The sequence below is a fragment of the Chaetodon trifascialis genome, chromosome 23 (assembly GCF_039877785.1).
Source record: "Chaetodon trifascialis isolate fChaTrf1 chromosome 23, fChaTrf1.hap1, whole genome shotgun sequence".
Taxonomy (NCBI): Eukaryota; Metazoa; Chordata; class Actinopteri; order Chaetodontiformes; family Chaetodontidae; genus Chaetodon; species Chaetodon trifascialis.
Genome location: NC_092078.1, coordinates 13,720,261 through 13,730,433, shown reverse-complemented (window position 1 = coordinate 13,730,433; position 10,173 = coordinate 13,720,261). Strand labels below are relative to the sequence as shown.

The window sequence follows — 10,173 nt, the reverse complement described above, 5'->3', positions numbered from 1 at the left end:
CTTAAACTGACAGAGATTTTCGGGACAGCCTTGTAAAATGGCATAGCAGCTGGATTAACAACCCACATGTGACTTTGACCACACTCAAGGTGTGAACATCCCGACAGTTGTTGAATTCCAGGGACTTTCTGAATGGAAGTGAAACGTCTTCAAGAAGCTAAACACACCCAGCTGCCTTTGACCAACCTGGATGCCAGAATCTTCATGGACAGTGCTCACAGCAGCAATGACTTGGACGACTCAGGTGTGACAAAAGGCTGTCTAAGGCTGTCTCCTACAAATGATGCTTGCGTATGATAATCATTTGTTTTGCCACATGCAGTACGTTATGAAGGAAACATAAGTGCCTCCATGGATTATGTTCAGTGGCAATATTTTGCTGATTGAAGGAAGTGTAACTTTGTTGTTGGGTTGGATAGTAGGCATACAAACCCAGGACTCAGGGATCCACATCCTGAGTTCTGCATGGTATGAGATTTAGGCAGCAAAAGAGCTTTGCTTAAGGTTAGGGAAAAGTTCTAGTCTTGGTTAAATGTAATTAAAGCATGTGCATGCTCATGTAGTATCCAGTCCAATGATGATTGTGTGTTTGTTGACTTCATCCTTGCAGCGCCATCAGGCCAAGATCTCTCTTGCACACTGGGGCAGTTTGCAGGGGATAGCCATTAATCTCTCCTCAGACAAAGTGGCTTGTCCCATAAATAATAAAGAATGAACTTCAACAATCTAGTAAGACCTGAATGTTGGAACATTTCCCTTTCTATTTTGAGAGGCGCCAACTAAGGGAGACATCAAACCACAAACATAAAACATTACCTGATTGACCGTGCCAAGACCAACACTTGCATCACAAACTCCAGTGTAACACATTAGTCAGAACTTTTGATACAACAACAGAGGAAAGCACTAAACACATAGCTAACACAAGTGATACAAGGGAGGAGGTGAGCGTGCCCAATGTTTGAAATATGATTAAGATGTGATTTTTTTTAATAACCATTTCCATTGGCCAGTCAGGGAGGCTGCTAGAATACTGTACACTGCAGAATCTGGATGGCGAAAACTAAAATTGGTTTTATCTGTATGAAAAGCTCTGAGAGTACAACCGATAAATCAAACTGGATGGACATGATCTCCATTTGAAGCATGTGTAAATAAGTTACAATTTTCGAATGTTGAGCATTAGCAAAAATATAATGGCACGAGCCATTTGCCATGAAACTTACCAAGTTTCCCATTTGAACTGCTCATATTGTGTATTAGCACAATATTAAAGCGCAACCAATGCATCCTGAACTCTCCCGACACAGAGATCTTACTAAATCTAAGTAGTCACTCACTCACTGTTCAAATCCCAACCTTAAAACATTTCCCAAGAAACCTAAATTCAAAGAAGTAAATGTAAGGGCTCAGTTTCGACTAGAAAGGCGAGCATACTCTAGATCCTCTTTTAAATAGAATAGTTTTCAGGGTATTTGGTCTGTCACGTTTCCTCTCACGGGACAAGTGTTTCGAATGCAGACGGGGATGTAAAGCACATACAGTGCATGGCTGTGTAGCCGTCCCATTCTTACGCCAATGTCTGTTTATTCTAGTGTGCTTGTTGCCTCAGAGATATTTTAAGTCCCATTGTAGTTCTTCGACCTCTTTGTGGAAATTCCTCATGGGATTGTTTTCATGGCTGTCAATTTTCATGGCTGAGTGAAAAACCACCCAATCTCCAATCACGATGAAGACTACCTGGTCTGTCTCAGATGAGACACACATTTATAAACAGGACTTCTGTCTTCATCTCAAAGACATTTTAAAATGTTTAGATAATTAAAAAAAAAAAAAAAAAAAGCCCCTACTGTCCATAATGGTAACTCCAACATATCATTCACAAATTAAAGTAGAATATACAAAAATTAAACCAACTTTTCATTTCAAATTCCAACTTTTACGATGAGTCATGAGAAAGACAACATGTGATGGATGCTTTATTGTCAAACACTTGGTTTTGGTTTCGACAGTCCTTCTACCAACCCAATGTAAAGTTGAAAAAAAGGCTCTTTAGTGGTTGACGGACAGAAGGCCTGTCCAATGGGAGCGCGGCAGGGTGTGAAGTGGCCCGACTGTTGCGTCTGCCTCATGCTTCTTTTCTATCAAAAATACATACACACCTGGCTTAGTGACCATATAACTGCACAGGCTATGTATACAATAAGTACATATGCTGCTATGGTCATGCTATCATTAGCATTTAGTGCAACTGCTAAAAATAACCTTCAAAATTGTGCAAATTTGTCTTTTAAAGGGCCGAGCAACCTGTATCTGGTTGATGCGTGTGTCCAGTGTGGTCCTTGCTCTCCTCTTCAGTCTGTCTGAAGCAGTCATGGGAGTCACAGCACTGACACAGAGCAGGGTCTCCCTCTGTGGCACGCCAGCTGAACGACAGAGACATCCTGATAACACACCTCGGCCGTGATGCCCCAGCTCGTAAAATACACTTTGCGCCACATCAGCGGACGTTATGCGCTGATGCTGAAAATCACAAATAAGAATCATGATTAACTGAGTTAACAGCTGAAGGTTGCCATCAGTTTGGCAGCCTAACCTGAATGTGGGCCTGTGGAAGAAGCAGGCCTTATTCAGCGGGCTACGAGAGTTTTCTTTCAGAGTTGCCCGAAGGTGGCAGCTGATGAACATCTGGAAGAGGAAAGCCAAAAAAAAATAAAGCAAACTTCAGGATTCATTTCCACAAGATGAGAAATATCTTTAGGCCTTGATCAATTAAAGACTCACACGTTAATTACTCACAATGTAGATGCAATAAATGACACATTAGCACCCTTTGAGCTAAAACGATGACTCCAGTGACAGTCAGTCAGAACGTAATGAACCAGCTTTTGTCCAATCAGGTGTTCTCACCTGTTCCCCAGGCTCTTGGCTGAAGTGGAAGGCTTGGACACTGAAACATAGTTTACTGTCTTGCTCCCTTGGTAGGAATTTTGATGAAGACTCCGGCAATAAACTGTCAATAAGACATCTGTAATGGAGGAGCAAAACATGCTGATGCTAGACACAATATGTCCAACACAGAGTCCCTTCCAAGTGAGGCAAATAAATGTTTGTTTGTTTTTTCCAGAGGGAAAGATTTACCCGTGCTTAGTTATAAACTTGTAGCTTGGCGAGGAGAGAGGGTCAGGCTTCAGTGTAGCGATGCAGTAGTCCACATAGAGAGTAAGAGGAGGGTGCAGAGGGGCCTTCACGCTGGCTTCTAAAAACACTGCTTCCCCCTGCTGATACACTGAGGAACTACGCAAAGACGTACATCCACCTGCATAAGCACAGACTCTTTCTTTAAAATCCCAATCACATGTGAATTCCACATAGCCACAGATCACTGTTACAGAACTCTCCGACTGATGCAGCCTAGATTGAACGAGCTGCTGGTTTCACCTGCCATGGTGCGAAGGGAGAAGCGCAGAAGGCCAAAGACACCAACGGTGGATGTCATGGGCAGCCAGGTTGGGGTTAATGGTTCCGCACTCAGCGTCTGCTTTCTGTGCTCACACAAATATAAGGCTTTTACAAAGAGCCGGTGACAGCTGACTGCAACTCTTGACTTAAGAGCCAAGGAAAATTAGTACTGCAGCTACAGGCACAACGATTCACACAGTAATATGACATCCACTTTACCTCTTATAATGGCACTCCACAGGTGTGACAGTAGCTGCTCCTCTAACGATCACGCTACCTGCAGAAGTTGGAAACACGGATGGAAACAGCACCAGCTGGTTGGAGTACACCAGCCATTCACCACGAACCTGGACAGCAGCGATGATAAAGACATGAATGAAACCATGTATGAAAAACAAGGTACTTAGATTCACTGCTACCAAAGGCAATGTATATTATAAATGTATTGAATTAGGCTATAAATGGATACCGGAAGTCGAATAATGTAATAATCTGTGGTGCTGTAGCTACAAGACTGCATGATATTGTCACATATTCTCATTTTACCCCCCTTTCCTTACAGTGGACTTGGTCCCGCACTTTTTCAGGCCTGCAGAAATGACCATTTCCGATTCAAGCGTCGGTCTCTTTGGTCCGCACGACCCCTGCTGTGATGAGTTTGTCCCAAGTCGAAGATACTCGGCTTTGAACGGAACACGTCTGTCCTCGAAAAACTGTCGCTTTACGGTTAGTTTCATTTCGACTTCTCCGCATTTTATTTCAAGTCCGAGACTTTTGTCAGCGAAAGAAACGCCGCCCACAGACAACAAAAACACGAATAAGGAGACGAATTGTGTATAATTTATATCGGTCGCCATTTATTGAAGGACAAAAAAGCTTGCGTTTTACTAGCGTAAAATAAATTACAGCCAGGTGTGTTGACATGTTTATGCTATCTTCAAGGACTCGCTACTAAAATCCTCCCAAGTCCGAAACCCGTAGAAATAAATAGCATAATCTACAACTTGCAATTTAAATTTATATTTCATTATTATTTTAATAAAATGCTGTCATCTACAAAATATGCACAACTATTAAGTTGAATTTGTTAGTGCGCATTTTCTGCTCATCACGGCAGCTTTATTGTATCGTATTACCACAGTTAGACCACAAAAATGCAGACTTTTTTAAAGATGTCGAAATGTAAAACATTTCAATGATGTTTCAAAATGAATTAACTTTCAAACGAGTAAACCAAACAACAAAGTGCCTTCTCAAGAATGAAACGGAGCTGACGAACAGCTCCTGAATGCATCATCATCATCAGTGGGAACGAAGATAAGGCGGAACTAAAGTGTTACTGCCGCTGCACCGAAGGGAAAGGTGTTCACGTTGCAACAAATGACTGTCGGAAAAATAATCCATGTTATGAACAGCTGGGAACATTGTAAAGTAAAATGCAGTAAGTTAAATGTGAAATGTACGCTTGTTGAGATAATTTGTAAAAATGGATAAGAAGGTGGAACCTGGGGAGATTGACTGGGGGAGAAGTGGAGCTGCAGAAGGAAAGATTATGAGGACCAAAACCTTATCAAAGAATGTCCACACCGGTCTTCCCAATCCACTCACTGATCCTGTGAAGTGTTCTCTGATGAGAGGAGACTATCTCTACTTCCACTATGGCTGTGATGGACAGGATGACAGGGGCTGGGGATGTGGCTACCGCACCGTTCAGACAATGGCTTCCTGGCTTTGCCATAACTGCTTTGCACTGAAGGACAGACACAGACCGCCACCAAGCCTCCCAGAAATCCAACAAGCCTTGGTCACCATGGGGGACAAACCAGGCCCCTTCTCGTGCTCCAGGGAGTGGATCGGAACATTTGAAGCCTCTCTGGTTCTTGACTATTTCTATGATGTTCCCTGTAAGTTGGTGCATGTCAGAGGAGGAGGGACAGAGTTGGAGCGTGTTGCAGTGGAAGAGCTCCATCAGCACTTTGACAAGCACGGATCTCCAGTCATGATGGGAGGGGACAGGGACAACTCCTCTAAGGGGATATTAGGGGTGTGCACAGGGGATAAGGAGAGCTATTTACTAGTTGTTGACCCTCACTACTATGGATGCCAGCTGGAGAACACTGAGCTGCAGAAGCAGGGGTGGGTGGCATGGAGGAGAGTGTCATCTCTGGATCGCTCTTCGTTTTACAATCTGTGTTTGCCTCAGACTGCTAAACAGAGAACATGACAGACAGACCTATACTGCTTCAGACTTACGAATTAATTGTGATTATGAACCACAGAAAAATGTGGAAGAAGTGTTTTCTTTGGACAGACTTGCACTGCACAGTGTGATGTAAAAGGCGCTGTAGTGCCATCCTGTGGATGAAATTGGTAATTGCAACATATTTGAGGAATAAACTGGTAAAACGATTTGATGATCAGTTTCTTCATTATTGCTCTATATGCAAATTAAAATCAACGATCAGAAATTCTTGATTGGGATTTAAATAGCGCGATTGGTTATGATGTCACTTTGATGAAACAAGCAATTTGTCACAGGAAATTGTGATGCGTAGTCTTTTAATATTTCTTGACAGTGTACAGACCAAAGGTTTAATCTACAGAGTAATTGATCATTAAAATAATGATTAAGTGGACATTTGGACTTAATGAGACAGACACAACCGAATTCCCCATTTTATTTTGCACAATATATAATCTAACTTCACAAGATATCTTAGCTCCATGTGTATCTCAAGCTGCAGGAACCCCAAATCTTCCTACAGGGGGTAACACGCTTTAAACTTAAATTATAACAGAGATCACACCCACTTCATCTCAGTTATCTGGTACACAGTCGTTATAGAAAATCTGAAAGTTCTTGTCCACATCCATCCTCCCCTTGAGAAACTTCTCCAGGTTCTTGAGAGGAACTTCCACCATGTGGTTGTTGACACGATCGTTCAGGCCATAAGCTCCAAACACAGGGAACTTGTAGCGCACAAAGTATGGTGCATTTTGGTCAAACTCCGTGCAGCAGTAGGCCGACCACATGTACTCCGGTACAGCCACCCGGTCCAGGTTGTTGCGACGGATGGTGTGCCCAGAGGTGGTGACCCCGGTGACCACAAAGGCTTTGCCACGGCAGTAGTTGTTCAGACGTTTGCGGATTACGTCCCGGTGTTCCGCCCAGGGACCCAAGTTGAATTCCCTGATCTGGGGTACCACATTTGTCAAACTGTAGGTGGAGGCTTTGTCCAGAGGGTCGGCCTGATGCTCATCAGGATTTAGCTGGCCACGTTCATACTGAACCACATCAGCGTAGTCCTCCAGCACTGCCTGGCTGTCCTCAAAGTTCATATGCATGCTTGAAGATTGGGGGAAGGACTCCATGTTACTGCTGCTCTTTTCTGAGGCCAGCTGCAGAGGGAGAGGGAGCAGGAGAAGCACAATATAATTGCAAATTGTGTTACTTCTGAAAAGCTAAAGCAGGCAATAATTGTTTCAATGAGATGTTTTCACATTCAGACAGTTCACAAACACATTTGAAACTGACAAATGCAAAATGGCATAACTATGTACTGGAGCATAAAGGCAACAGTATCTCACTGAAATATCATTCATAGCTAATAAACTTCCTTATCTCAAGCCTGCTTTGTTGCCTGCAGCAACAGCAATATAGTTGGCCCGGCTCTCCAAACTGCTCGTTAGGTGTGACCATATTAAATATTTTTGAGTATTTGTTTTCTGTGTCTGAAGACATAATCAGAAATGTAAAGAATAGATGTACATGTGACATGTCATCAAACTATAATATAGCACAGTATAAGACAGATGGTATACTAAGTACACCTGCCTTCATTGGATTTGAACTGAAACTAAATCTAAACTAGCATTTGGACTTCTATTAAGACTGAAAGAATACTCACCTGTGGCTCAAACATCCAAGGGAAGTCTACCTTCTTCTCCCCATCTGACTTCTTGAATGTATAGGCAGAATAGACTGGGATGTGTTTGTGGGCATCGTATAGGGTGACATAGCGGGGTTTATCCTCGTACCTTTGGCAGATCTTCTTAAAGGAGTTGCTTAGGTAGCCTCGGGGTGGAGTGCCCATGTACAGCGAGTCCTTACAGCGCTCGGCATGGTTGAAGTCCCCCACCACTCCTGCCTGGGCCCCGTGCGGCAACACACAGGTCAGCACGGTCATGACAGCTGCCAGCAGTAAGGCACAGTTTCCTGATGTAGGTATCATCATGGAGGGTCTCTTTCACTCAATCTTGCAACTTCTGTGTCCCTTTAGCCGCCTCTGCTCATATGTCTTTTTCTCACCCGGAACACACCCCTGCAAATCCACTATCCTCTTACAAGCACATCCCACCTCTATCAGTCGTAATACTTCCCCTCTTGCCTCATCCGTCCATCGAGCAAACTGCTCTGCCATTGTAAAGTCGTTTCCATATATTCAAAGTGCCACGAGTGTTGTAGCAGTAATTCAAAAGCAGTGAATGTTATCAAGTAACAAGAGCATTTTATTGCTGTGAGCTGCAGAGGAGAAAATGGAGCTGACTTCATGCTCTCTTGTGAAAAGAATGAGACCTTTCCATCAGGTGTGCACAAATAGCTTTAGTAAGGTAAGAGGAAGTAAAAAATGTTGAAGCTGAAGGTATTGCAATGTCAGTCCATGTGTCAGAGAAAAGCTGGAGATCAGAGCTCTTATTTACATTACAGTTACTGTACACAGATGCAAAGCAGCCATTTGTTTCAACTTTGGCCTTCAAGGGGAAAAACACAAGTCCTGAATCTCTGCAGAGCATCCTCATTAGTCTCAGCACACTCAGTATGAATAGATGTAGAGTTTATAGTATATGTCATAAGGACTACAACAGCATGTGATTATTTCATGTAGGCCAATAGGAACAAGATAAAAATATGAGGTGAGAGGTATGAAATCTAAAAAAGGCCTTAAAGTGTTATTTCAATTTCAGAGTCGGCCAAGAGTTTTCATTTCAGTGTGTCACTTCTCTGAATGATAAAGCAATCCATACAACATCACTGTCAAAACTTCAAAGACAGTTTAAGTCCAGTTTGCAAAGGTTTATTTGTGGGAATTAGACAAAGTAGGTACATAATTGTATTTCAGTGAAATTAATGTCCAGTTATTTCTAAATCAAGAGTTCAAAACAGAGTGAGAGTGGTGTTGAACAATTTGATCACTGTGTTGTTACAAGTGATAAAAAAGTCCATGTTTTCTATGACTGAATGAAACTCCTCCAACACTTCTGACACAGAGGACACTTTGGCATGTAACAGAAGGAAAAGCAACGGTGTAAATATAATGGATCATGGCTGAATTCCATTTAGTTGCTTCAGGGTCCAGGTGTTGTGCATGTTGCCATGTTGACTTGTTGTCACACAGTGTCACAACTTAAACGCTTGAACAGAACAGAGCCACCATTAGTAAAATCATCTGGGCTTTTCTTACTGTGACAAAGTCAAAATGTCTGCAGTGAAAAAGATCTATGGAAGAAGAAAAGACAGAGCATGACCAAGTTATTCAGTTATACTTGACGCTGTTGGGACACAGTCACCAAAAAAGATCTGAAAGTTCTGGTCTACAAAGGTTGTCTTCTTGAGGAAATCCTCCAGCTTCTGGACGGACATTTCCACCACCTCGTTGTTCTCCGCCTCATTGAGGCCATAGTGGGCAAAAGATGGGAACTTGTAGCGCTCATTGTAAGGTGTGTTGTGGTCGTAATCAACGCAGCAGTAAGCGGACCACAAATAGGTGGGAACTGCAATGCGGTTGATGTTTTGCCGGCGGATCATCCTCCCCGAGGTGGTGATGCCTGTGACGATGTAAGCTGTTCCGCGACAGTAGTTGTTAAGCCGTTTGCGGACGATGTGCTCCTGTTTGTCCCAGACTCTGTTGTTGAAGTCGGGCACCACCGGCACAACATTGGTGAGGGTGTAGGTGGAGGCCTTGTCGTCAAGTTCGTCCTGGTGCTCGTCTGGGTTAAGGGTACCACGCTCGTAAAGGATGGCATTTGTGTAATCATCCAGAACAGCCTGGGCATCTTCAAAATTCCTGTGCATGTAACCACGTGGGAAAGGCTGCATCTCATCTGTATCAGAGACTGTGGACAACTGTGGAGGCAGACAGACAGACCCAGTGCAAATGAGAGGATGAAGACAGGATGGTAGAACGTGATTACACAATATCTGCATGAACTGAAGCTTTTGCACAAGTATACTAACATGATTTCAGCAGAGAAAATGTACTTTTGTAACCTTCTTTTTTTACCTGAGGCTCATACATCCAAGGGACATCCACACATTTCTCCCCATCCGAGCGTTTAAAAGTGTAGGCAGAGTAGACAGGTATGTGGTCCACAGTGTTGTACAGCGTCACGTAGCGTGGCTTTTTGTTGTATCGCTGACAGATGAACCGGAGGGACTGGTGCCCCAGCCCTGTCGGTGCTGTTGCCATGTAGAGAAACTCTCTGCACTCTGGAGACAGCTCTTTTTCCACTCTCCCTCTTACTTCCGATGTTATCATGTTGACAAACAGGAAAGCCATGTGCACCCAAAATGCCATAGTCAGGGCTTTGATGTCACCCTGTCTCTGTGAGCTTCTGCAAATGATTGAATGTGTCTCGGTATCTGCACATGGAGCTCAGTAAAATAGTTAACACAGGTTTCACGCTCTCTGTAATCAGGACTCAATATGTAAA

General features: G+C 43.2%; 3 protein-coding genes and 1 pseudogene across 3 annotated transcripts; 1 reads left to right on the top strand and 3 right to left on the bottom strand.

Annotated features, from left to right (window-relative positions):
* Window positions 1–2,052: 2,052 nt before the first annotated feature.
* Window positions 2,053–4,319, bottom strand: LOC139351031 (zona pellucida sperm-binding protein 3-like). Its single transcript, XM_070992663.1, has 8 exons — window positions 4,023–4,319; window positions 3,682–3,809; window positions 3,442–3,545; window positions 3,142–3,319; window positions 2,911–3,028; window positions 2,597–2,688; window positions 2,308–2,426; window positions 2,053–2,141 (listed from the first exon to the last, which is right to left on the bottom strand). The coding sequence occupies exons 1-8, from the start codon at window positions 4,317–4,319 to the stop codon at window positions 2,053–2,055; spliced, it is 1,125 nt and encodes a 374-aa protein (XP_070848764.1).
* A 526-nt stretch (window positions 4,320–4,845) lies between these two features.
* Window positions 4,846–5,724, top strand: ufsp1 (UFM1-specific peptidase 1). Its single transcript, XM_070993513.1, has one exon. It carries the CDS (start codon window positions 4,949–4,951, stop codon window positions 5,684–5,686), a length of 738 nt encoding a protein of 245 aa, XP_070849614.1. The 5' UTR covers window positions 4,846–4,948; the 3' UTR covers window positions 5,687–5,724.
* Window positions 5,725–6,279: 555 nt separating this feature from the next.
* LOC139351813 (uncharacterized) lies at window positions 6,280–7,694 on the bottom strand (annotated as a pseudogene).
* A 1,278-nt stretch (window positions 7,695–8,972) lies between these two features.
* On the bottom strand, window positions 8,973–10,019 carry LOC139351812 (endonuclease domain-containing 1 protein-like). The gene is made up of 2 exons (XM_070993818.1): window positions 9,744–10,019; window positions 8,973–9,586 (listed from the first exon to the last, which is right to left on the bottom strand). The coding sequence occupies exons 1-2, from the start codon at window positions 10,017–10,019 to the stop codon at window positions 8,993–8,995; spliced, it is 870 nt and encodes a 289-aa protein (XP_070849919.1). The 3' UTR covers window positions 8,973–8,992.
* Between the last annotated feature and the right edge of the window lie 154 nt (window positions 10,020–10,173).